The 27,872-nt window shown below is 35.0% G+C and overlaps 3 protein-coding genes across 3 annotated transcripts; 1 reads left to right on the top strand and 2 right to left on the bottom strand.

Annotated features, from left to right (window-relative positions):
• The first annotated feature begins 764 nt into the window (after positions 1-764).
• On the top strand, positions 765-2,570 carry LOC120080015 (uncharacterized). Its single transcript, XM_039034537.2, has one exon. The coding sequence runs from the start codon at positions 1,471-1,473 to the stop codon at positions 2,404-2,406; it is 936 nt and encodes a 311-aa protein (XP_038890465.1). The 5' UTR covers positions 765-1,470; the 3' UTR covers positions 2,407-2,570.
• Positions 2,571-6,941: 4,371 nt separating this feature from the next.
• Positions 6,942-12,736, bottom strand: DEG1 (DegP protease 1). The gene is made up of 8 exons (XM_039034663.2): positions 12,145-12,736; positions 11,541-11,663; positions 10,244-10,415; positions 9,823-9,860; positions 9,046-9,244; positions 8,799-8,951; positions 8,521-8,655; positions 6,942-7,155 (listed from the first exon to the last, which is right to left on the bottom strand). Exons 1-8 carry the CDS (start codon positions 12,567-12,569, stop codon positions 7,078-7,080), a joined length of 1,323 nt encoding a protein of 440 aa, XP_038890591.1. The 5' UTR covers positions 12,570-12,736; the 3' UTR covers positions 6,942-7,077.
• A 1,733-nt stretch (positions 12,737-14,469) lies between these two features.
• Positions 14,470-27,557, bottom strand: LOC120080052 (beta-galactosidase). Its single transcript, XM_039034604.2, has 14 exons — positions 27,269-27,557; positions 26,854-26,998; positions 26,625-26,692; positions 26,482-26,535; positions 26,297-26,380; positions 26,064-26,149; positions 24,868-24,948; positions 23,577-23,707; positions 17,895-17,936; positions 17,245-17,321; positions 17,068-17,158; positions 16,888-16,969; positions 15,125-15,197; positions 14,470-14,893 (listed from the first exon to the last, which is right to left on the bottom strand). Exons 1-14 carry the CDS (start codon positions 27,355-27,357, stop codon positions 14,725-14,727), a joined length of 1,272 nt encoding a protein of 423 aa, XP_038890532.1. The 5' UTR covers positions 27,358-27,557; the 3' UTR covers positions 14,470-14,724.
• Positions 27,558-27,872: the final 315 nt, after the last annotated feature.

The following is a 27,872-nucleotide window of genomic DNA, read 5'->3' as shown; positions in this document are numbered from 1 at the left end:
TAACAAAATGACGAGGTGACTTGTATATCTAGATGACTATGTTATCAAATAACTTAGCTACACTAAAAGACCTAAAGTTTCGATTTTGAAGGTGGCAAAGCAGGAGAATTTAAAAAACATTTTTAGTTGTTCAGTATTTTGACGTATTAGTTGTTGCAATTTTACTTTATCTTCATCTTACTCAATACATCTAGAATTTAGTATCCAAAAATACAAGTTCCTTTACATTTCTGTTAAAGAGTTAACAGAATTTTAATATTAGGGACTAAAATAAACATTTTTTAAAAGTTTAGGGACTAAAAACTAATGTTTTTTAAAGTTTGAGGACCAAAATAGAACAATATTCAAAGTTCATGAACTAAAATAGGATTTAAACATTTTTTTTACCATTAAATGAATAGAGACATGGATTGGAACTTCATACTTTGATATTGATAGTATAAGTTTTGTAAGTTTAGATTATGCTTATGTTGGCAATATAATCATAAAATTGATGCAACATAATTTCAATTTAATATATTTATCATTTCATTTGTTATTATTATTAATGGTTCAAATAATATTAAAGAAAATATTTAGGTGTATCCGAGCTAACACCTATCTTTGTACATCTTAACAAATTATCTAATCAAAATTAATCACGTGGCAAATTTATTTACTTTGAAATATTTTATTATCTGTCGGTGATAAAATGGGAATGTATCAAAATGGGTGCATCCATCAAAGTATCACCTAAATAATAATAAGGAATGTCATTTAATAACGATTGAAGGATATTTTTTATTACATTATATGAATAATACTTGAGTGGATATTTACATTTCACTAAAACTAATTATCACACGCAAAAATTATTAAAATATTTCAAAAAAAAAAAAAAGAAATAAAGTGAATTTTCCACGTGGTAAATTATGATTAAACACATTGATGGGATGCATAAAGATTGTCACGTTAGATATACTTAAGTATTTTTTATATTATATTAAATAGTTTAACATTAATTAAAAAGAGTTAAATGACCTCTTTTTAGTACAAGAGTGTGGGGATAATATAAAAATATTTAGGTGCATCAGAAATATCACCTATTTTTATGCATTCTATCAAATTGTCTAATCATAATTTGACACATGACTAATTTTTTGTATTTTTATGTCGATAACGATATTGAGATTTCAATTTTAAAGATATATCAATGGAATTTTTTTAAAGAAGTAATTAAGTTGTTTTTACTTTCCAATTAAGTTATGAATATTATTATTAGTTTATAAATGATATTAAGGATACGTATGATTATTTAACTTCCATATCGAACCGTTGAATTTAATATCTGCAAATATTTTTTCATCGAAAAATAAAGTGATTTAAATTTAAATTTCATCATTTTTACCTGACTCAATGTCCTTTTCTTTCTTCAACAACCCGCCTTTATAAAAACGTGAAGAAGCTTTATAGCTTCTTCAATTGCCTGCCATGGAAGCTGAAGAGACGGAGGAAGAAGGATCGCCTCAATTCTGCAACAAGTTTTCTTCTACTCCAACTATGCAAGAAGACGGCGCTTTGGATCTCTGTCCAAGCTTCAGCAGTTACTCTATCGACGGACCTGCAGAAACTGCCGCCAGAGTAGCCAGGGAGTTTGAAGGAATGGCCGGAGATGGCGATGGCGGTGAGGAAAGTGAATTCGAATTTATTTTGTTTCAGAAGTCTGAGGATGAAATGGTTTTAGACTGTCCGATTAGTCCTGTTTTTCCTATCTTCAATCACGATCTATTGAAGAAGAGCGATGGAACAGAGGTTAATGAATTGAACCACAGAAATGCCCCGATTATAAAGATTTCTCTGCAGAAACTTATAATTGACGATCGCGAGCGTGAACGTGACCTTGATCGTGATCTTCCTTCGCCGTCGTCGTCTGAGGCCGACGAATTGGAAGGAATTCCACCGGGAACGTACTGCGTTTGGACGCCTAAGTCAGTACAAGCGGCGGAGCGTGGAAAATGTAAGAAGAGCAAATCCACTGGATCAGGATCAGGATCGTCATCTTCAAGACGGTGGAAGCTCCGTAACTTACTTCCACGAAGCAACAGCGAAGGAGGAAAGAATCTGTTCGTCTTCTTAACACCGTCTTCAAAATCAGAATTGACAAAGAAGAAAGAAGAGAAATCAGAGAAATTAGGCGAAGATACAAAGGGAAAGAAGAGCTGTTCAGAGACCAACGTCGTCGCCAGAAACTTGAAGATCAAAGGAGGCTCAGTCGAGAAGGCATCATCGGCGCACGAATTGTTTTACGTGAGGAACAGAATGTTGAAACAAGGAGATAAAAGACGATCGTACCTTCCGTACCGGCAAGACCTCGTCGGATTCTGGGCAAATCTCAATACCGTGAGCAAAGCATTACCTCCATTCTAAGCCGCTCAACAGGTTCTAGTTCTACTAAATTGGATTGTTTAGATTAATTATTTTTGACAATCTTCATAATCGTAATTCTTAGAATATATCCATGAGTTTTGATCTTCAAACACAATGACGATTGGATTATTTGATTGTATATATAGTCCATGTTTGATCTATAATCTCTGATTCTCTGGTGATTTCTTAATTCTTCCATGAAAGCTGTTTGGTAGAGACCAGCATAATATTCATAGAATTCAGTTCTTTTTTTCAAGTGGCATCTCTTGACTTTCTTCTTTCTAATGCAAAGTGTTAAGAAGTATTATATGTGTATGTACAAGACACTAGAAAACAATTCAATGATGGATGAGTTGACAAAATTTTTAGTTATTTAAATAAACATTTCTAGAACTTCATTTTTTTAGTAGATTCCAATGGTTGTTGGTGGGTAAAGTAAGAAAGAAGTAAGAAATAAGTAGGATTCTTGATTAATATTGGATAGTTTTGATGGTCATAGAGGTTGGAAAAACCTTCCCAAGAATAAGCCAAAAAAAAACATTTAGAAACTAAAAAAAAACACGAGAATTCTCTATTCGATCTTAAATATAAGAACACTCTTTTAAACCTTTTGTATCATTCAAAATTTAACTAAAATTAGTACACTCAGATTTGAAGTGTGTCTGACTCGGACAATCGTGCTTAGAGCTCAACACTTCTTTAAACCTCTTTGACGTGGGATAATTATTCTTTTAATATTTTGGCCAAAACCTTGCAATGGATTAGAAAAATTAGATTCTTAATAATGTAACTACGAATTTGAAATATTTTAACGCTCCTCATATATTTTTTGATAAAGAATTATCAATGACACTGTAACAATTTTATCGAATAATTTTTCGATGGATCGAGATGTATAGAGTGGAAGGTGGGATGTGGCTAAGATTAGAATATTAGGAAAAAAAAGGTAGGAACAAGTGGGAGTGATTTGATGCCACAATCTCTTCCAACGCTACACCTAATATCTCCATATTGGATTGAGAGTTAAGAAAGCCGACACTATCCACAAAATTATGTACCATCCCAACAATACTTCGCATGTCATAACTAATTTTTCTTTTTCTTTCTCTTTCTTTTTCGTTTTATTTCAATTATACCTCAAATTTATAACGTTTTTGTAAATACGTATTGTAGGCTTTTGTCGTTAAACTTATAGAGTTGTGTTAGTTTATGTAAACAAATCTAAATATATACATGAAAAAAATAATAAATTAAAGATACATAACATGTGTGAACCATGCCTTCATTTCTAGATTTTTTTCTCTAAAATCTAACCTCAAAATTTACTTTTCGTATTTGTTTAGATTTGTTCACATAAATAACATGTACTACACACTTTTTTCATCTTTAAATTCCAATAAAAAAAATCTTAAGAGTTGTTTTGAAACAAATTTTAAATTTTTAAAGATTAAAATGAAACTTTTCAAAATTTAGAATACAATTGAACGTAACATTATAATTAAGTATATTTTGTAATTTAACGAGTAAAATAATTAGTAAGTATACATAAAAGCTTAAAGCTAATATATTTTCACTTCAAGAAATTATAAAATCTTGGGAGTTGTGAACTCAGTATGTTTTTACTAAACATAGGTTTCTATTTATATTTACTTATTGACTTGTGTGGCAAATCTTATCTTGTCTATCATTTTTTTTTCTTCCAAAGCTTAGTTCTATCTTCCTTCTTTTTTAAAAAATTATTATACTCTTAATTTGATTACACTTGATTTTAACCTTCAAATTAAACCATGATGTTTCTCTATATTCTATTTATTTTAAATTTGCTGGCTTGATAATTCTCTTAATTTTAAATTCTAATTTAAACGAAAATATTATACTTTTCTATTTTTTGTAAAAATATTTTGAACGATTATTTGATTATATTAACTTTTTCAAATTTTAAATAAAAATATTATTATTATTATTTGTGCATACACGTTTTAATTTGATTACACTTGATTTTAATCCTAATACTTATTATTTTTTTTGTGGACTTACAATAATCTTCCTTTTGATTTTAAACTTTATTTTGATTTTACAAATTATTTCAAAATTATACGCAGATGAATTGGTGTGTACTTGCAACAAATTTGAAAAGAGAAAAAAAAAAGAAAAAAATTGTAAAAATGGTAAAAATTATTATAAACCCCTTAACTTATTGGTATGCATTTATAAAAATTAAAATGTGAAAAGAAAAAAAAAAGCTACAAGAAGCATAAAAAGATCACTTTCTTCTCTATCACTTTGATGACGTTATCTAAATTGCATAAAATTTGAGAAATTTCTTGAATCTCAAAAGTAAAGTATTTTCTTACCTTTCTTTAATATGTGAGTAGAAAAAAACTACAAAAGCACATTAAAAAATTATATTAAATAACTCTTTTTTACAAAATTAAAAAGTGTTTTTTTTTTTTTTTTTTATATATATAAAAAAAAAGAGGACATATGGTAAAAAAACAGAGAAGGGTGATATCTTCTTATAAAAGATAGAAAAGTTAAAAAAAAAAAAAAAAATAAAGTGGGAAAGGAGATACTGATGGAAAATGTTGAAATTAGTTATTTAAAAATTTAGATCTTAAATGATATTTGATTTTATTTCTTTTTAAAAAAATCCTTTATTTAATGTAAAATAAAAGACTATTAGAGATAATATTTGATCTTTTAAAAAATAATTGTGAATAAGAGATTAAAGGATAAAATATGATTTTTTTTTAAAAAAAATTTCATGATTAAGATATTAGGAGATAAAATATGATTATTAAAAAAAAAAGTCCATATAACATTATGTGAATATGTGATTTTTTTAATGATTTAAACATTAAATTACGTAAAAAAAAATATGATTCTTTTTCTTAAAAAAAAAAAAAAAATCAGGGATAAGATAGTAGGGTATGAAATATGATTGTTTTTTTTTTTTTAAAAAAAAAATCTGTTGATATTATTAGAGCTAATTAGAGGATAAATTATGGTTGTTTTAAAAAAAATCTGTAGAAATTATTAGGAATAAAAAATCCGTAGAAATTATTGGAGATAAAATTATTTGATATCCATATGATCATCAACTAAAAGAGAAATCAAATATTTTTCCCATAGCCCCTTTTAAATAGTATATAAATATAATATATTTCACAAACAAAAGATATTATAAAAGACTTTAAACCATTAGAGTATCTTTTGCATATTTTACAACATATTTCACCGAATATTTGAATTGCTACTTTTTTTAAAAGAAAAAAAAACGTTCATTTTATGAAAAATGATTACAAATATGGAGAGACACATCTCGACCTCTGACTTTGAAGTTGATGATACATACTTTATATCAATGAAGTTATGTTCATTTTAATAATCTTAATTTACCATTAATCCTAACAATGACTACTTAACCTAAGTATAATTAACTATAACCATAAAAATTTGATCAACTCAATCCACTTATACGATTTGGGTTATAAACTCATATGAGTTGGATTAAGTTCCAATAAATTAAAATTTTATGGATTGAATTAGTTCATGAATTCATCTAAAATAATCAATTCAATCTGAATTGAAATGATACAATTATATACATATAATTATTTTAAATTTTATTTAATTTCATAAATTTTTTTGAATAGTTTATTTTCCAACCACTCGTAAAAATAATTTTAACACTTAAAGAATTTTTTCATAATATAAATGGAGATTAAGTTTTTACTCTTAATTTAATATATGAAAATAATTAAATAAAACTTTTACATATTAACATTTTACTTACTTTTAAAATAAAATTTTAAATAAATGATTCAAGTAACCTAAACTAAGCCAACCCATATGTTTTATGGTTGGGTTCATTATTTAATCAGAAATATTTAGGTTAAATAAATTTACAATCCGAACAATTAATTAGATTGGGTCTAAAAAATGCTTTAATCTAACCCAACTCATGAATACCCCTAACCGATGCTTTCTTTGAAGTTTTGAAAGTGTCCAACAAATTCCTAAACTTTTAGGCTTAAGCCTCTTTGATCCCTCATTAAAACTTTTAAATTCTGTATCTAATGGATCCTCGATATATTTAAAAACTTTAAAATTAATTCACCTATTAGATATAAAATGAATAAGATGTCTAACAAACTCTAATCTTTCACTTTTTAATCTGTTAGAACCATAAGTTTCAAAAACTACTAAATAGTTCAAAGACCTATTAAATATAATTAAAAATTTAATGATTTATTAGACTCAAAATTAAAAGTTAAAAACCTATTAAACACTTTTAAAAGTCCATGAATCTATTATACACAAAATTTAAAGTTCAAGGATCTATGAACCATTTTTTTAAATTCTTAAACACAATCTTAAAAATCCGGAACAACGAGATTAAACTTGTAATTTAACAATATGATACATCCACAATTTTTTTTTTTTTTTTTTTTTTTTTTTTTTTTAAAAGTTAGCTAGCTGCTAATTTTACAACACTGATTTACCATTCAATTCCTGTACCAAAAAACGAAAAGTGGAATTATAAGTGTGATTTAATTGAGAAAGGGTGAGAGTAACAGCCAGAATAGACTATTATTTACAAACAGCTTATTAATATTGATTAATGTAATGTACAAAAATAATAAAAAAGAACCCCAAACTATTTTTGGCTCAAGATTCATCTGGCTTTGGCTCCAAAATCACTGGAATTTTCTCCATGTGATCACCACGTAGCACCTCCACAGTCACCTGAATCATCAAACAAATTGTTACTTCTCATCATACTCCGTTCTACTATACCAAACATCCATGAAAATATTAGGGTAATTGCAGCAAGTAATACTTGTAGGACTAATAGTTTAATGTATGACAACATATTTAAAGAATTGCAAATATAACAAAATCTATCCGTGATAGACTCTATCTTGTTGATTGACTCCTATTAGTGATAGACTCTCATCAATGATATAGTCGATCACAGTTAGATCTCGAAAGCTGGATCAAAATTTTGTTATATCTGCAAGTTCTTTTGCAATATGCTATATTTAATTGCTATATTTACAATAGTCTCTTGTCTATACTAAGTTTAGGGACTAAAATCGAATGTTTAAAAGTTTAAGGGTCAAAACACAATTTTTGAAAGTTTAAAGCTAGAATGAAATAAAATACAGAAGTTCATGGATTTGAAACTTCATTCAAGTAAAAAGACTGATTCAAAGGATTATGGCTGTGTAATGTCACTAAAAGGCACATGCTATGGTACTGTTCAGAATCATAAGGCACATATCTGATGGCAATGGGCTTTCATCACATGGGATCTTGCTGTCTTTTTCAGAACTCAAAGTTTTGAAGAATTTTCATTAGTTCAAGTGGATAAAACTATTTAATAATTCACGTTGATACATAAATTTGTATTATAATACTTAGTCAAATGAATTTTGATAAGGCACATGATACATAAATTTGTATTATAATACCTAGTCAAATGAATTTTGATAAGGCACATGATCTATGATGCTACATAAAAAGATATTGCAACTTTTAAGATATTATACATAAAGAAACTTCAAAACTCTAAAATGCTGACAGAGTAATTCTTAAGTCACTCAAATGAGTGTTTGACAGCATCATTTTTTTTCAGGTTAAAAATTAAACATGCTTTTACCTATGTAAAATCAATTTTGATGATATGAAAATTGGGTTTAGAATGTAAAATTAAATTATATTAATTTTGAATGTATAAAGGCATGAAATGATTTTGAGCATGACAAAAGAAATTTTTATTCCAAAATCACTTCTAAACATGTCTTTGTATTCTTAAATAAATAAATAAAACCACTCTAGTTCTTTGAACAGAAAAACATGATTAGCTGATACCTTAAGTTATTTGAATGTTGCTCCATGTGTGTCCACAAAATTTTCTGTGGCAAACAGTGCATGGATCCAACAGATTCTATTAAACCAGCCTATTTCCTAACTTTGTTATGGATCCACTCAAGCATGAACCAAAGTTTTGAATTATTTTCTAACAGGCACCATCTTTAACAAAAGCAGTATAAGGCCTTTCATCAAACAAGCTAAAGTAAAAAGATCAAACAGGAAAGTGCAGGGTACCTTGTCACCAACTTTACACTGGTCAAGAATTCTATACAAATCGCTTCCATTCGTGACCTTTTTTCCGTTCACTGATGTTATTATGTCTCCCAATATAAGTCTACCATAAGCATCCCGCTTAGTCGGTTGCAGGCCCTGCATAACACGTAGGGATCAGATCTTGAACTTAAGTACTGAGGTTGGTGGTGTTTATAAGTTCTTGGAACCATAATGGAATGTTGAAACCTATAGGAATATAAAAATAGGAATGTAGATAGAAAAAAAGAGGAAATGAATACAGCTTTCCCAGCAGGACCATTTGCAGGAGCATCTAAGACGAGTACTCCACTTACGCCCAACTGTTCGACAGACTGATCAGGAGCAAACTTGATTCCTAAAATTGGTCTCGTCACCTTCCCAAATCGAACCAACTGATCAACAATGCCGCTCACCTAGATCGACAGAATGTTAATGAATAATTGACTTCAAAGCTCAAACCAAGGGAACTTCAACAGCTTGTTAATTATATATCAGATGTATACTAACTGTGTCAACTGGGATTGAAAATCCAACACCTGAGGACGCCCCAGATGGAGAATATATTGCTGTATTTATTCCAATAAGGTTCCCCGAACTATCGAGAAGTGGCCCTCCGCTGTTCCCTGGATTAATGGCAGCATCTGTCTGTATGACATCTTGAATGGGCCTACCAGTAGCAGCAGAACTAATTTCTCTGCGAAGGCCACTGTCAAGGGCAAGATGAATGCTTAGTATAACAGTTTCCAAGCCTTGAAATGGAGGTTTTAACAGCAATCGAACAGTAAAAATATAACATATCTCATGTAGGCCAAACCCAATTTGCATTTGCAGGATCATGAAGAGAATAAACAATATTAGGAAAAGTAAAAAGGAGAGATATATTGCATTAAACATAATCATTTCTGTAGAGAAAATGAAATCGATGGGAAAAAAAAAATGTCGTGGAAGCAAATCAATGTGTCAATGTTTGTTAAACAAGGAGAAGAAAATGGACAATGTTGTGATGCACAAGATTGTGATACCCAAAATTGTGAGACTGAAAATTGAATGTAATAATAAATTTAAGAAACTTAAAAACACAAAACTGGAAAAACTTCAAATCTCAACAATTTCCTACTCTAAAATAAATATCATCTTCGTGATTATTATTACTTAATTACAATTACAATCTCTAACAAATTTTTGGGCCTCAATTATAATATTAGATCACTTAATCAAATTACAACATAAATTTCGAAAGAATTTATAAGGTATATAATACATTAAAACCTGTGGGTTTCATACCTGATTACCCCAGTCGTGAGAGTATGATCCAGTCCAAACTGCAGAGACAAAAATGATTAAATTTTAGGACATCAAACGGGGAAAGGTACAAGATAACAAATGATGAGTCTGGCTTCAGGGCTAATGAAAAAAGTGATGATCGTGTGGAAACTAAGCCAGAATTTTCCCCACTATTATTTTTGTAGATGAAATTATTGCATATAAGTACAATCCAGGGAAGGGAGTGTTTTGCAATTTATGCACGGTAATATTTTTGGAATCATTTTAATAGGGAATCCTCTTTCCAGAGAATGTTTCGTCCTAGATTATTCATTTTTGTTTTAAGAAATCAATAGTAGCATGAACTTCGATATGCAAGATGAATGGAAATGATAGTGTGAATATACACCGAGGGAACACGGCAATGAATAGAAAAACTTACAGGGTTTCCAATAGCAAACACTTTCTGACCAACAAGCAAATCTGCTGAGATACCAACAGGTATAGGTCTTAGTTTGTCTTTAGGTGCATCAATACTCAAGACAGCAACATCCTTGTCTTGGTCGAATCCAACAACTTTCGCATCGAAAGTAGTTTGGTCAGCTAGAGTGACTCTGTACATAACTAAAACCAGTTTAAATGTGAATAATAAGCAGCCATCACTAAGTCTAAAGTCTAGTTTCAAATCCTATTTTTAGCTCATTGAAAGTATAAACGAACTTGATAGTACTTTTTTTGCATTTTCCCGAGGCAAAAAAGGTTTTAGAAAAGCTATATTTTGTTGACTTGGGGTAAAATCTTTAATATATAAAACTAGAGAAATTCTAGTTTACTCATAAAACTCCAAATGTCCCACAAGACAAGCATCAAAAGTCCGCTTGGCTAACCACCATTGGTTGGCTCAGTGATTAATGAAGGCCATGAAAATCATAAATTACCCAAAGGACATGGACTCGAGCGATAAAGGACTTAAGGCTTCATATCCTACGAGTTCCCTTGACAATGCTCGTGAGAATAGTCGAGGTACATTCAAGCTGGCCCAAATGCTCAAAGGAGAAGAAGGGCTCCAACAAAGTGTCAGTTCAAGAAATTTGGAGTAGCGTTCTTGAATGTGTTCCAAGATCTCGCCTTTGACCCTCAAGGGAAGGTGGAAAAATTAGCAATTTCTGCATTTTATTTTATAAATATTTACTGATAATGCTCTTATATCTTCTTCCTGAGGTTATTATAAGGAAAAACTTTGGGTTATCGTCTCCATCTTCAAGCCACTAGATCCCAAGTGTCACTTTGACACTATCTAATTTCTTGTATTCACTTTTAGATTATATAATCAAAGGTTTACATTTAGAAACACTTCTAACAATATACATCTCAAAGACACTACTCACAATAAATAACGACCAAAACAAACTCAAATAGCCCAAAATGTGACATGGTTCTGCCGAATGTGGCTGCACATTTCTGAAAATATATAGCCTAGAAACATTTTCTGAAGGCATTTGCAACATGGTGGTTCTACAATAAAATGCTTCGATGATGCTTCAATGAGTATGAACAGGCTACACATCCTAGAAGTAATACCACAGCCTTAAATGGATAAAACCCCCGATGTAATGAACAGACAAATCAATACAAACTGAGTAGGGTCCAAATGATAAAACGATAAATAACAATACTCTTAAGTCTAAACATAATCAAAACCAGGAAATGCAAACCATGGAAGAGGGTTCATAACTAACCTGAGATCAGAAGCACCACGAATTACATGATAATTAGTGACAATATGACCATCCTTATCCCAGACAAATCCAGAACCTGACCCCTGCGGTACCTCCAACACGTCTAAAGTAAAAGCATCCTGCCTAAAACCCAGATAAAAATCACATTTCAAAGTGACAATTGTACCAAAATCTGTAACAAAGATCCAAATTGTAATCAAAACTCGTCATTAGCTTGCTTTGACACTATTGTTGACATCCTGGCATCTCTTTTGGCGTTTTATGGTACAAAGAAGACTGTTTGTTTGGCCATATTGCCTAATTTTTTCTGGACATTATAGAGCAAGTGTAATAAGCGTCTCTGTAGAGATTTCTCCACTTGTTTTGATAGTTTCATGAATTTCGTTCTGTCTACAGGATTGTACTGGTACAAAACTAAGCATCCTCTTAAGAGTTTTTATATTCTTATATAGTTTCTAATTGAAAAATGAAAATATTTACTGTAATCACCTATTCATGCTTGGGGTCTCCCCTTATTTCATTCTTTCGATGAAATGTTTCTTCTCTTAAAAAAGAAAACTTGTAATTAGAACTCAGCTCCAAAAGGGTATAATAATACAATTACCTAGCAGCAAGATTTGTGATATAAACTACAGAAGGAGTATTCTCCTGAAAAAGACGAACTGTAGCGAGCTCATCCGTCTGCAATTTCCTCGGTGTAGTGACAACAAAAGCAACCGCCGGATCAACATCTGTAACAAACAGAGAAAAGGACAAGAGCACCGAAGTGGAGAAAATTAAAAGCGACTCCCAAATCGAAGCAAAGGGGTTGGAGGAAATGGGGAGTTTTGGGTGAATTGAAGCTGAAATTTGAGAAAGCTTCTTGTTGTGGGGAAGAAGAGACAAGATGGGGTATCTAAAATGGCGAGTGGGATTAGAGAAATTGTGAAAAGAAATGGATTTTGAGAGAAAGAAGGAAGTGGGTGTTCTGTTGGGAGGACGAGAAAGTGGAGAGAAAGTAGAAGAAGCAAGGGAAAATGGAGTAGCCATTAGTTTTCTGTTTGGACAGTTGCCGCAAATTGGATCGCTGGAATCGCTGAATCCAATGCTCGACCAGTTTTTATTTATGATAATATTAATTTTGTAATAAATTTTGGTGTACACATTTTTATATCCACTATAGTACCTGCTGTTGTTAACTTTATGGTGTTATTCGTGGACAGGACAGGTATTTCTCATGTTTTTTATATGGTGTGTATAAAGTCATTTTTTATAATCATAAAATATATATTATTCAAATGATTTTTTTTTCATTTCATACATAAATTATTAAAGAGGTCAACGGATATATATATATATATATAAAGAATTAAAGTACCTATAAAATCTATTTGTTCCATTTTGTTTGAAAAGTTGATATCATAATCTCTTTGAGAAGTGTTGGTTGAAATTTTTTTCTTTTAAAAAAAAAATCAAAAGGGAACCAACTTTTGCTGGAGAATTCCACGTTAGAAAATTTTAAAAAAGAAGTACTCCAACCTTGGGCAATGGGTTTGGGCCCAAGGGGTACCCATGTTTTGGAGGGAGTGCAGAGATAGACCAATGTGGGTTGCGTGGATGTCCCACATGTGCGGCGCCGTCCGTTTGGTTAGACGGACGCCTTTTATGACGAGTCCTTCAGCAATTCAGAACACAACAAATTTTCTTACACTTCCTTCCATTCCCATCGCTCTCCTCTACCAAAAGGATGTGTGTTCCGATTCCGGGTTTTCTTGTTTTTTTTTGTTGTTTTGTCCTGAGCACGACGTGGCAGTATTCCTGACTTGTTGTATACTTGGGCAGAGCCGCGAAAGTCTTAAAGAGAACGAGCTCCGCAACTCAACCTATAACGAGTTTTGTTTTGCAGGTTCCGTTCTTTGTCCATCAACATTTCCTAACTGTTTTGTGAGGGTCTTCCTGTATACAACAAGAAGTTTATATTTATTTCTATTATTTGAAATAGTCATGAACATAAAATTTAGTATTTGTTATGAGTGATAAAAGAAAAGAAATTGGTTATCTCACAAATTCATACCCTATGATCAGGAGAAAGATAAAAATTTAATCCATAGTTTATTATAATTAAGAGAAATTGCAAAAAAAAAAATACCTCTAAAATATGATGTTAGTTACAATTATGTCCTTAAAACTTTTTTTTATAAAAATTTGAACCCTCAGACTTCTATCTTGTTAAAATTGGATCCTCAAACTTATAATAGTTGTAGAAATTAGACTCCCAAATGATAAAAATTGAACTCTCAAACTTATAAAATAGTTACAATTTCTACAATTATGTTAGTTTGAAAGTCCAATTTTAACACTTGTATAATTCAAAGTTTGAGAGTATAATTGCAATTACCACGATACTTTAGAGATGAATTTTGCAATGGGATAGTTTTGCAATTTATTCTAATTAGAATTTAGTCCTTATAATTTTGATAAAATCTTCCTGAATAGCCATAGGGATTATTTATCAAACAATAAAGATCAAATTCTTACTTTTAAAATCATAGAACATAAAGTCTAACTTTCTCCTCACTATAAAAGAACCAAATCTATAAATATTTTAATAATGATAATAATAATTATTATTATTTTAAATGACAAAACTATTAAAAATATTTTCAAATATAAAAAAATATTACTATCTAGACATCTACCAATATCAGTAGTTAGATAGTGATAGACATCTATTAATGTCAGCACATAGACACTGATAGACATCTATGATTTGTAGATTAGTTAACATTTTGCTATATTTGGAGATATTGGTTTTCCAATATTTGTTAGCCCAAAAAAAAAAAACCAAAAGTTATAACTTAACCAAAGAAATTTCCATCCAATGTCAAAGGTATTTTCTTACCTGTAGTAAAAGTCGATCTTATTATTATGAAAATTAACAAGGTGCAGATTTGGATTAAAAAAAGATAATTATAAAAGCATGTAACTTTAACTTTAATTCCCTTGACAATTACTTCTCACTCTAGGCTCTTCCTTTGTGAGTGGAAGAGGCCAGAAGAGGGAAAGGAATAACAATTGTCTGAGTTCCTATATTATACTAGCAGAGTCGATACTAATCCAAGATTACAAACGCTTCTTCTGTTCTTCAGGATAAGAAGCAACCTTTTGGTTCTGTGTCAGGTACAAAACTGACAGGAAATAAATCTCACAAAATTTTGTTCAAGGGTCTTAGTTCCTTCGGTATGTCATCGAAATTTCCAGCATTTACATCCGACTGCAGCATCGGTCTCTTCCCGATTTTCCAAATCATGCTGTCAGCCAGATGCTCCTTGCTTGGTGTAAGCATCACAAAATTTGGATCAGCTCTTTGATAACTGGAAAACAGTGAAGTGAATGTCCAGTTAGTAGAAGAGCTCGAATGATATGTATGCCTCGTTTACTTGAACGATTCAAAACTCGTGTGATCAAATAGCCAAGGCAAGCAAGATTTCATATTTCTAAATTAGAAAGTTTAACAACAAAACATATACAACAATAGAGGATCATAATAGTGGAGGATGTGGAAAAGGATAGGAGATAAAGGAGAAATAAAGCTTTCATACAACCTGGCTTCTCTAAGGTTTTCGACGCGGATGCCAAATCCATATGCAGTTTTTCCAACTATACGATCCCTGGTAGCTGCATAATAGACCAAGTAATCATTTAAAACTTGTATTGATAATTGATAATTATGATGCATTATGGCATATATGCAATTAGACAAATCATCGCAGGTACAGTACTTACCGAATCATCCATAGTAGGTCAAGACCCATAAGAAAAAGTTAATATGGAAGTAATAAAAAGTGTCAAAAAGATAATTTGAAGAATGAACGGGTCAAAAAGCTAAATTATTTCTCTTTCTGCGCTAATGGGTCTTGGTAAATAGAGGATGGAGGTCCCACACTTTTCCTTGAGTTTTACTCGGTTTTTATGGTATTTGGTTTCGCTCAGTTAATTGGTTTTTTCAGTTCCTTAGATCTCAATTAATGCACAACCAGAGAATTCTACAGTGAAGCTATGCTAGATCAAACTTTTAAAAGAAAAGCTGAAATGTTATGGACTAATGTTTTTCATCTCTTTTCTTAATGTTATGGACTAATGTTTTTCATCTCTTTTCTTTCTCCTTAGGTTTACAAAAAAGCTCTTCCAGTGGGCCACAATGACAGATAAGTCGTATGAACATACATTATGGACTAATATTTATCTAGAATTTTCCCAAAACGAATGTGGATAAAGGAGAACGGTAGGTCTCCAAAAAAATAGAAAAAGAACATTCAATTGGGAAAGTATTCTTTCTGTAGCTGCCTCGTGGACCCCTTTATCTAAAGATGTTCTAACTACTCCCCCAGCGCCCAACCTTAACAATCGAGCTGCTTTTCATTTAGCTCTTTGGGTGACGGATGTCTCATGCTTCGTAGGAGGATCTTCTGTCTTCCCTTGTTACATTTTTTACCGGAAGTGTCCGTTAGGTACTTAAGCACCTTGGAGAACCACACCCCAAAAGCTAGCTATTGGGATGGAAAGTCATTAAATACCACATTGGTCATCCCAGTCTAACCAATGTGGGACAAAGACATCCCATAACTACTTCGGTTCCTAACAATACCCCATCTCCAGAAAGTCGATGTCCCGACGACTACTCTGGCGGTACTTCACTCGGTCATATCCGGTCAGAACCCTCCATCGGTTCTACTCCGGAACGTCAACAACCGACTCTAATACAATTATTAGGTACTTTAGCACGTTGGAGAACCACACTCCAAAAGCTAGTTATTGGGATGGGAGAGCCAGCCAAGCCACTTAAGTACCACATTGGTCATCCCATTCTAACCAATGTGAGACAAAGACATCTCATAGGCCATAACTACCTTGGTTCCTAACAGTGTCCCTATCCAAAAGATTGCAAATTTTAGAGCCCAGTTCCACGGATCCTAATCCTAGATCTACTTTGGCCATGTCCTTACAAGGAATCAGCTCCATAGAAAGTTGAAAGCCCCCAAATGTCATCAAAATTGTGTTGTTCATGCACAGAGAAAATCTTGGTATGACTAAAACTAGTAGCCAGTAGATACTAGTTTCCATGTGAGTTTCTACCGATTTTGAGATGGTTGTATCAGAGTACTAGAATGTTGGCGATAAAATTAAGACAGGATATCTATATTACAATCTCAGAAACAAAGGGTAAAGTTATATTACAAAAGCGTAGCCTGGCCTTTATCACGGTGTGTAAAGTAGCACATGAAATACTGTTAGTGCTTAATAGGATACCACATGAATGCATGGACCTTATAGTCCGTTACTCCTACAAACCTATCCGTAAAGATACCTGAGATGCTGAAAGTAAATGAAGGTTTCCACCATGACTTGAATGCTATAACAAGTGAGGAGCTAAGAGGCCCTGCCTTCCCCTGTTGAAGGTGAAATCTAGTCCATAATAATAATAATAATAATAATTTAAAATAGAGAGAGAGAGAGAGAGATAGAGAGGTAAAGAAGCTTGCTATACCTTCAGTAAGAAATTTTTATTGGCTTGCCATGATGCTGCTATTTGGAAAGTAGAATCGGGAATATTATCTGCTGGTTTGACATCATCAACTCTAAAATAAGATTAGATCATAACTTTATAAGAACATTTGACAATACCATTTGGTCCTGTTCTAACTTATTACTCAAGAATATATACCTAGTCTGCATCTCAAAGCCAAAGTCGATGTAATTCGTGATTCCAACAATTTCATTTTCTTCAAGGGGGTTCTTCACCTAATTGATTAAATCAGCTGAAATATTGTAAGATTTGGATACAAGTAGGAGGAGGATGGATCCTCAAGCGAACAGATGCAAGGAAAATATAACGGTAGATAAAATCCCTGGTAGAGGGATATATATATAGCAAGCAAGAAATGGTAAGCAAACAACATGATCGTGGCCAACCAAATGAAGATTCAAGAGAATACATATGTTGATCTCTCAAAATTAGTGACGTCACATGTGAACATCTAGAAAGCTATTGGTGATAACATCTAGAGCAGTCAATCATGAAATTCTATAGTTCCTTAGACCGCCATGAGACAAGTTACTTTTACCCTAATGGCAGTGTTGCAATACTACTTAAAAAAGTATAGAAATTCTTTAGTCCCAGTATACGGAATTTCAACTTACTATTGGTGACAATGTTCGGCAGTTGTACATTTATTTAGAAGCTACACTGGATGTTTAATGTTTTTGGACCCAGGAATAAGCTTGACCCTCTAAAATTTTCCCAGTAATAGACAAAGAGGCAACTGCTTAATAGCACAGAGAAAGGTATGCAAGAATGTGAGAAAAAAGTCATACCCTCCGTTGAACCACCACATGTTGATAGAATGAGGCAATGAACTACAAAACGAGATCAGTACAAAACTTGTCAGTAGTTGTCATTAATGAATTGAAACATATCATTTTCAGAGCCATTCACAAACTGTTTTAAGTTAAAAGTTAATGAATATGAAGGTTCTGGAGCTTCGGAAAATATAGAGTTCTATATAAGGCTATGAATTTTCCAGAAAATTCAATACATTTTTTCTTGGACAAGAAACAATAATTTTCTTTGAACTTGAACAATAAACAAATGGGGGGATAAGAAAAAGTTTCCCCAAAACCCAAAGAGCTCACGGTAAACTCTTCGAAGAAGAATTATAAGACATAACTACAACAGTTATTTGGCAAGAGTACACCATTAAGAAGCCAAACATCGAGAGCTAGATCCACATCTCTTACCAGTGCTTGCTTTCCCACAAAACATCTACTATTTCATCCCAATAAAATTCCCCAGATAGAGCCAACCCTCCTTTTAAATTTGTGACCAAAGAGTAACTGCTCCAATGAGTATCACGGAAGAAAAGAAACCAAAGAAATACGTTCTTTGACCTAGCTATTTCTTGGGGTAAAATTTCTAAACTTTTTGCTTCATATTCATACACTACCCTTATCAATAACTGGACTGTAATTCCATGGATTGTACATTCTTTCTGTAAATTTCATAGATTAATGAAATTGTTTCTTAAAAAAATTAAAAGGTAACTACTGCTCCAAATTCTCTTTTTTACGAACATGTGAGATAAAGCCATTGTGCTCTCAACACTTAAAACATGACCCTCCAACAGAATAAACTACACTGACGCAGCTGCCAATGAGTGATCTTGAGTTTCTCAGTGAACAAAACAGAGCATCCACCAATTGAAAATTCATTACCAGTTCTGGAGCTCTCAGATGCACAGTGTAACGGTCATGCTTGTCCAGGGCCTGTTGCCCATGGCCGCATGCCCAATCCAACCCCCTTCTAGCATATTTTCATGTCCTGTATTGTATTAGTTTAGTTAGCTTGCTTTCTTTACATTTTCATTGTAAGTGACCACTCGCCCTTTTGCATATGCAAGGGCGCCAGTTGGCTTTTTGTTCAGAATGCACTATATGGGGATAAGACTAACCATCATTTCCTCATACCCGGAGTAGTACTCTATAAAGCCGTTGTTGTTGCTTATTGCTTTCTAGTCTACTACAATCTTTCTTTCTTTATTCACACTCACAAATCTTCTTACGAAAACCTTTTCTCCAAACCCGTTTTCTAAAACCGTTTTCCCTAAAACGGGGGTGGAGGTTGCAAGAGGCACTCGGTGTGCCATCGGCAGTCCGTAATCGAGTTGGCTGGCTTGTTCGTGAGCGGGAACAAGTGCCGCACAATCGCTAAGAGAAGCTTCCGAAAGAGCGATTGTGATAGTTGGTATCAGAGCCAAGTTGGCTTATAGAGGGAAGATCAGTGATCATGTCGGCGACGAAGAACTTGAACAAGTCCCATGTGGACAGATTGGTAGAGATAGAAGAACAAATGCTCTACCTGAGAGAGGTCCCAGATAATGTTCGTTTCCTTGAGACTCGGCTACAAGAAGTTGCCGAGAAAGCCGATGGAATTGATGCGGTGGTAGGCCGCCTAGACGGATTACCCGTCAGAGAATTGATGATGAGGGTAGAGACCCTCGAGACCAAAACAGTACGGTCCGGCAACTTTGAACGAGGCGATAGCTCCTCGGGTTCTGTTGCCCACATAGAGGAGCGTGTCGAAGAGCTGGACAGCTCCCAAAAAGCAATACTTCAGATGGTAACCGACCTATCTGAAGACTTTCGATCGGCCCTGGATGTCGTCAGAGCCGAGATAGCAGATGTGAGTGCGAGGGTGAATCTCACCATCCGAGCGGTAGGGAACCAAGCCCCACCTGGGGGCGCAGTGGCAGTAAGCCGAATAAAAATCCCAGAACCAAAACCCTTCTGTGGGGTGCGAGAAGCGAAAGCCCTGGAAAATTTTATCTTCGACCTTGAGCAATACTTCAAGGCGACGAACACAGTGACTGAAGAGTCGAAAGTCACAATAGCAACGATGCATCTAATTGAAGATGCAAAACTGTGGTGGAGATCACGATTTACAGACATACAGGAAGGACGTTGCACTATTGATACTTGGGATAGATTGAAACAAGAACTTCGTTCGCAGTTCTTCCCTGAAAATGTTGAGATCTTGGCTCGACGAAAACTCAGAGAGCTAAAGCAAACAAGTAACATCAGGGACTACGTAAAACAGTTTGCAGGACTCATGTTGGACATACGAGATATGTCCGAAAAAGACAAGGTCTTTTGCTTTGTGGAGGGGCTGAAACCGTGGGCAAAAGCAAAACTATATGAACAGAGAGTACAGAATCTCCCCTCTGCCTATGCGGCAGCTGAACGACTATACGACCTTAGCACTGACTCACAAGATGTGAGGAAGCAATCAACTTCCTCAAATGATGAAAACAGAAACAGCCGTTCCAGCCCTCCCAGGCCTGGGGGAGGAGACAAGAACACAGGAGGGGACCGTAAATCATCCCAACCGAGATCAGGAAACAACTGGCAGGGGCCGCCACAACAGCATAACAATTACAATCGCCCCCTGTCTTGTTTCATATGTAGAGGGCCACACAGGGCGCGTGAATGTCCAAATCAAACCGCATTCAGTGCTTTTCAAGCCACATTAGCCTCTACCTCCGGAGACGAGGCCGAACTAGAGGAGACGGTAACCGAGCCAGCGGCAGAAATTGAGAATCCCAGGATGGGGGCATTGAAATTTCTGTCTGCACTCCAGAAGAATATGGGAAAGGCGACGGAGCCACTAGAGAAAGGTCTCATGTATGTGGACGCTTGGGTCAACCAAAGATCGGCCAAAACCACTATGGTTGACTCTAGGGCTACCCATAACTTCATGGCGGAAACGGAAGCTCGCCGCCTGAACTTGAATTGGGAAAGAGATGCAGGAAAGATGAAAGCTGTGAATTCCGCAGCCCTACCGATTTCGGGGATAGCGAAGAGAACTCCGGTAAAGTTAGGAGACTGGAAGGGCCTCGTCGACTTCGTGATTGTCAAGATGGATGATTTTGATGTGGTACTGGGGATGGAATTCCTACTTGAACATAAAGTCATACCAGTGCCCCTCGCCAAATGCTTAGTCATTACCGGATCTACACCGACCGTAGTCCAAGCAAGTATCAAGTGGCCAAATGGAGTGAGAATGATCTCAGCCCTCTAATTGAAGAGGGGCCCGGCCCACGACGAACCCACGTTCATGACCATCCCAGTAGAATCGGTTGAGTCCACTGAAGAGGAGATCCCCCAAGACGATCTATTTGTCTTGGAAGAGTATCAGGACGTCAGGCCGAGAAGCTTGCCCAAGTCCCTACCCCCACGAAGGGGGATTGACCATGAGGTCGAGTTGTTGCCAGGGGCAAAGCCGCCTGCCAGGAAGGCATATCAGATGGCCCCGCCCGAATTGGCTGGGCGTCGAAAACAGTCAGACGAGTTGTTAGGTATGGCTCAGCTTAGCTTCAATATCCAGCAGAGTTCCGCGATCGGAAAGGCGGCCCTCGAAGTGTGCGACAGACAGCCACTCAGGCCACACTTGGTGGACCACCCTTATGCAGGCAAAAGTCCTCAGACACATAACTTCACTAAAGAGTGGAGCAAAACCCCTGAGATAGCTCGCGCCTACCTAGAAAGAGCATCAAGGAGAGTGAAGAAATGGGCTGGTAAGAAGCAGAGGGCCCTTGAGTTTCAAGCTGGGGACAAGGTCCTGATCAAGCTACGACCGGGACAGTTTCAGTTCCGAGGCCAGAGAGACCAACGGCTAGTAAGGAAATATGAAGGTCCAGTGGAGGTAATTGAGAAGGTCGGGAGAACCTCATATAGGGTTCAGTTACCCTCATGGATGAAGATTCATTCTGTCATCGGTGTGAACCTCCTGAAGCCCTATCATCCCGAACCCGAGGATGGACAGCGGAACATGCTAAGGCGCCCATCAGTCACGATGAAGAGTTTTGCTGAGAAAGAAGTTGCACAAATCTTGGGTAAACGTACGCGCCGTAGTGGAAGACCCAGACGAGAACTGACAGAGTTCTTGGTGAAATGGAAGGATCTCCCCGATGAAGAGATCAGTTGGGAGCGGGCCGAAGACTTGAAGAATGCGGCTCCGGCCATCGCAGGTTTTGAACAAGGTCGGTTGACGGGGACGTCAACCAATTAAGTGGGGGAGAATGTAACGGTCATGCTTGTCCAGGGCCTGTTGCCCATGGCCGCATGCCCAATCCAACCCCCTTCTAGCATATTTTCATGTCCTGTATTGTATTAGTTTAGTTAGCTTGCTTTCTTTACATTTTCATTGTAAGTGACCACTCGCCCTTTTGCATATGCAAGGGCGCCAGTTGGCTTTTTGTTCAGAATGCACTATATGGGGATAAGACTAACCATCATTTCCTCATACCCGGAGTAGTACTCTATAAAGCCGTTGTTGTTGCTTATTGCTTTCTAGTCTACTACAATCTTTCTTTCTTTATTCACACTCACAAATCTTCTTACGAAAACCTTTTCTCCAAACCCGTTTTCTAAAACCGTTTTCCCTAAAACGGGGGTGGAGGTTGCAAGAGGCACTCGGTGTGCCATCGGCAGTCCGTAATCGAGTTGGCTGGCTTGTTCGTGAGCGGGAACAAGTGCCGCACAATCGCTAAGAGAAGCTTCCGAAAGAGCGATTGTGACACACAGCATCCACCTACTGACCACACCATGTATCAGTAAAAAAAAAAAAGAGCCGTATTTGGAGCCTTCATTTCTAGATTGTCTTCAACCTCCTAATAGTTTAATAACTAACAACTTGAAGAACTCACATCATGATAGTCATGATAGCGTGTCTAGAATTCTCTTACCTATTGGTTATGTGCTTTTCTTGTATCGTTTCTTATAACCACTATTGGTTATGCGCTTTCCTTGTATCTTTTCTAATAGCCAAATTATTTCTTTCACCTCTTACTCCACCAGTGATCTTTTTTATAAGTGAAAAAACGAATGTAAAAGCCTTCCTATTTGGAACTGCAAATTGTTCGACGGAAATTGGCTCTTGCAGAATATGTTCTACCTAACCGACAATTGAGCTCTAGCAATATTTTAACATTATACTCCGAGCAGCACCCAAGCATCACACTCTAGTAAGCTATCCCCTCTTGAACTCAGCAGTGTGGCAAAAAAAATTAGTTCCATCGCATAAAGATTAAAAAGATTTTTTTGAAAAAAAAAGTTTTGAATTAAAGCCCGTTATTCTTAATAAAAATTTCAAATACTGTAGCACTATTTTTGGTAGAAATATGTAGCACTGTGAACAAACCCATTTAAATTAATTTATGAACTATTCCATTATCTTATAGGCTCACATGGGGTAAACATGTCTATTCCACTATTCTAGACACGTCAAGATCAAAGATTTAAAGTATATGCAAATTTGAGAAATTACATTATTTTTTTCACCAAACACTAACAACTTTGTGTTCATGCCCAAATCCCAAACATAAATATGGTAGATCTTATAAATGAAATAACAAACTCATCTTATAAACCAAATAACAAACTCTTACAGTCAAAAGGATAGCAGTATATGCAATCATTAATTTAATTTATGCATAAACAAACCTGTGAATTTTTTGCAAGTTCAAGACCAAAATTGAAAGATGGGCTCAAAGGGCTCCCCGAACCCACATCATAGCCAATTGCACAACTCCAATTCATTAAATTTTTTAATGACCCACCATCTTTAATCCCATCTAAAAGAAACAAAAACAACAAATTTTTTAACAAGTTCAATAATTAACATAAACTTTTTGACAGACATTAAAAATGAAAAACAAGAATTATTTGATTACTCTTGGGGAAAAAATTATTTGATTGTTTGTGGAGATTTAGATGCTAGGGAAGGCATAAATTGGTCCTTAATCATAATGTTAGAGAATTTCAGTCAAATGGGATTCGAAACTAAAACCTGGGGGACACTAGGAGTATTTCAGTTAAGAAGCTCAAAAAGAAAGGATGTTGATATCATGGGGGTGAACCAAAAATTTTCCTAATTATATATATAATCTTTCCATTCTTGGGAGGGAGGATGGAGGAAACTAGAGGAGAAGTAGAAAATAATCTTAACTATCTTATACATTTAATTTAAAACAAACTAGGCGGCACCCCAGAAATTTTTATAATCCTAATTTTTACATAAAGTGTCTTTCAATTCTAAAAAAAAATTATGGAGGGCGACAAGAGGAAAACTATAAAATCTAATTACTTTATATAAATAGTTTTTATAATTTACAAAAAACTAATAAGAGCAATTGTCCCCTCCTTCCTTGCCCACCCTGCCCTTGATTGGGCAACCTTGACAAACAGAGGTATAAATTCTTGTATGCAACACTTATGCTATGTAATGAAGAATTTCATTGGTTATTCTTGAAGATATAGATGTTAGGCTGGTTCATATAGTTCATATTGTGTCATCCTCTTGGTGAATTATATCTAGGTAGTAGCCATGAAGTTTCTTCTTCCCATGCTCTTACAACTACAATATTCATATTCAAATTCTCAAAACTTTCAGCTTTTAATGATGTTTCACTAATACAAGCTCTACACGTGAAACGACTATCTCATGATTTTTGTCTCAAAACACGAATAAAGCTAAATTATGAGGGTCTTGTGTGGTCAAGGCACACTTTTCAGGAAATTGGATTCAGAAGAAAATCTTGAATCTTTGAAGATATCTGGGGATTAAGTAGGGTCGTAGGACAATATCATTTTTTCAGTTACTCTTGTTGCACTCATTCTAGTTCTTTTTGCATCTCCGGTCCTCTTTTTATTAACGCCAACTGGAGTAAAAGATCTCAAATTTAGTGAATGGAAACTAACATTTGTAAATGGGTTATTGCAAATTACTACTTACATTGTGGCTCATACTGCACTCCAGTAGTCAGCCTTCCCATCTTGCTGACCAGCCACGCAGTTTTTGGGAGTTCATCTTTTGCTGCAAAGCAATGAAGCATTATGATGACAATTCAGAGGTCTCTGACTCATTATTAGAAATTTGGAAAGTTAAAAACAATGACATCTGTGAAATTCCATCATTATAGTACTTCAATACATATGAGCACGACAGTGCATTGAGAAAGGGATATTAAAAATGCTGAAGGATGTACTAGGATGTTCTTTCCTTTCATGGGGAAAACTTTTCGATCTGTATTAAAAGATAAATGCATATATACTTTTTATGTATCGGATGTCCCCGAAAGGACGCATATTTACTTTTGATGCAGGGGGAAAACCTTTACTTTCCTATGAGACTTTTCTTTTTTTTAGTACAATAGGGGTGGGGGGAATAGAACCATGGACCTCAAGGTCGTTAACACATCTCGGATGCCAGTTGAGCTATACTCACTTTGGCACTTGTATTTTTCTATAACACCACCAAGTACTAAGTACTATTTTCACAAATCAAAACTAAGAGTTAGTTTCTCAGTATTATTGTAGTATATTTTATCTCCTTTTCTGAGTTTAGCTTTTCCTTTCCTAGTCCACTCTTTGCTTCATCAGCATGTTCATACACAAAAAATGGAGATGGGAGGAACAGAGAGAGAGAGAGAGGGTCAAGAAGAGGAAGTAATGAAAGAAAAAAGAAAGAAAGAAAAGAATAGCTGGAGTGTGAAAAATAATAGATAAATGACCTTCACAATCAAGGTGATCCCCTCAGGATAGTAATAACTAATAACAGATATTCAGGACCCCGAGGAGGGCACTTGTTCCCACCCTATCAATGCAGCCAAAAACCAATTAAATTTCCACCTACAGCCTTATCAACTTGAGGATGGTAAGACAATAAATCTAGCTTACGTATATACATACACCTATCCCTATTGCATGTTCTTGTCCTTAGTATCCAAATAAATATTTTAATTTGAAATTAACAAGCTCTGGGCACATGTAACCATGAAAATTTTACATATTTGATATTTCATATGGGAAGACTTAATATGCAATATATGATAACTAATGTTATGGTTGGAATATGAGAGATAACTGACACATATTATCGAACCATACACCCACACCAACATGCTTATCAGAAGGTAACTCATTAATTACAGGAGAAGGGCATAAGTGTGATTCCTGCTGACAGATTCCTTGAGCCATATCTGAGTCCAATAAGACCAAAGTCCTCGGAACATAATCTGCAGATAGTGAACCATAACCGTGTCAACATATACCTCGAAGATGTCCCCCAAATAACTCTAGGACACATTTTGTGTCCTCACAAATTTGTACAAAGTCAATATGTGCATGTATTGTATTATGTGTTATCTTATTGTGTTGCGAACCTTTTCTTCCGTAGGAGTGGGAAAATACCAAAAGCTCCAAAGCCATATTTGGGATAGTATGCACATGACCTCATTTGTAAAACCCTGAAGGCATAAGCCAGCAGATATAAATCACCACAGCCAACAAGCAGGGATACATCAATGAACCAAGAATAAAATTTAACTCGAAGGAGTGTATCTCTTACGGATCAGAGTTTGACACATAAAGGTCCACAAATGTATGGGGATCAACAATGTCACTGCCCAACAAAAGATTCTTGTTCTCAAGAAGAAATCATGAAGAGACTAAGAGGCATCTGTCAGTAGTATAGGCAGCACAAAAGAATACCTTTGCCATCGAAACAATGCATTCCCTACGATCTTATCCTCAGGCTTATGATCAAGAGGACCTGATACCTGAACAGGTTAAGCAGAAACCACGATCCTTTGCACCAAATCTACTCTAACAATATGCATTTCCCCCAAAGGAATAGTAAATAACGGAATTATATACTGATTTTTTAAAAATTGGCATTGATAACTAATTTGCGAAGAAACATATAGATTCCAAGGGATACGGTTGCGACTAAATCCACCTGAGGGTCATCAATGGGCTTTAGCATGATCACCGTGCTAAAATGCCTTGCCTCATCGAAATAATCCTCGAAAAGACATTTTAAAGCAAGCTTCCCGAATAACAAATTATAAGATGACTCCAACATCCTGCATTGAAGTAAAGAAAATACGTTTTTCCACTGAGAGCATCTCCACATAAGGAAAAATAAATACTACAGTTCTCAAAATCAACAATACTCGTAGGCGCTAAATTTGGCATTATTCAGTATACACACAGAGAAAGCAGAGTACATTGAATGTCAAGTAAACTTGCATCACTCATCTTCCTAATCACATAAGTTCAAAATTATGCCCTGGCATTGAGATGTGAAGGTGGAAATCATATAAAGAGAAGAGAGGAGGTTGGAGAAGACATACCTGGTACGAGCAGCAAGCGGAGGATAATCGAAGAGTGGGGGAACGAGAACCACTGGAGGCGGAGGCTCCTTGTTTATCCAATTTCCCATGGCTACTCGGAGTGATTGTGGTGTAGAGGGAATTGGTGAATGGATCAAAGCGAAGAGAAAGAAGGTCGAAGAAGGAGAAGAAGAATGATGAAGAAGACGAGGGAAGAAGAAGCAGACGGTTAGCGAAAGTTGTGAAATGGAGCTCGCGCATCTCTCTCGATGCAGAAGAATGTTTCAAAGCTTTGAAGGTTTTTTTTTTTTTTTTTGGTACGGATGGCCACTCCAAAAATAGCCTAGGAAGTAATGCAAGGTAGATTCTGTTTATGTCATAACCATGTGATTTTATCAATCAATGCATCCTTCGTATCTGTCGATATAAATTTACTTGCTCTTCGATAGTTCGTCACACGTTTTTCGATGCACGATCACTCGATACGGCACAAATCGACACGTGTATACTCGATCATATCAACGTCATACTCGATGTTCGACCACTTTATACTCAATTATTTTGAATTATCCATGTCACTCGATACATTGTGAAATTTCAAATTGATTTCTTGAAATGTGAAGTA

This window comes from Benincasa hispida, chromosome 6 (assembly GCF_027475165.1).
Source record: "Benincasa hispida cultivar pf3 chromosome 6, pf3_genome.v1.1, whole genome shotgun sequence".
Classification (NCBI taxonomy): Eukaryota; Viridiplantae; Streptophyta; class Magnoliopsida; order Cucurbitales; family Cucurbitaceae; genus Benincasa; species Benincasa hispida.
Note: the sequence above shows the minus strand (reverse complement) of the source record. Positions and strands in the feature narration are given on the sequence as shown.

What these genes read in the sequence shown, in the direction of transcription:
- DEG1 (XM_039034663.2), bottom strand. Translation starts at nt 12,569, where the DNA reads ATGGCTACTCCATTTTCCCTTGCTTCTTCTACTTTCTCTCCACTTTCT. An exon ending in TTTCAATCCCAGTTGACACA is followed by an intron (nt 8,952 to 9,045) that starts GTTAGTATACAT and finishes CTGTCGATCTAG; the next exon opens with GTGAGCGGCATTGTTGATCA. An exon ending in ATGGTCCTGCTGGGAAAGCT is followed by an intron (nt 8,656 to 8,798) that starts GTATTCATTTCC and finishes CGTGTTATGCAG; the next exon opens with GGCCTGCAACCGACTAAGCG.
- LOC120080052 (XM_039034604.2), bottom strand. Translation starts at nt 27,357, where the DNA reads ATGGGAAATTGGATAAACAAGGAGCCTCCGCCTCCAGTGGTTCTCGTT. An exon ending in AGGTGGATTTAGTCGCAACC is followed by an intron (nt 26,693 to 26,853) that starts GTATCCCTTGGA and finishes TAACCTGTTCAG; the next exon opens with GTATCAGGTCCTCTTGATCA. An exon ending in GCATTGTTTCGATGGCAAAG is followed by an intron (nt 26,536 to 26,624) that starts GTATTCTTTTGT and finishes TTTGTTGGGCAG; the next exon opens with TGACATTGTTGATCCCCATA.
- LOC120080015 (XM_039034537.2), top strand. Translation starts at nt 1,471, where the DNA reads ATGGAAGCTGAAGAGACGGAGGAAGAAGGATCGCCTCAATTCTGCAAC.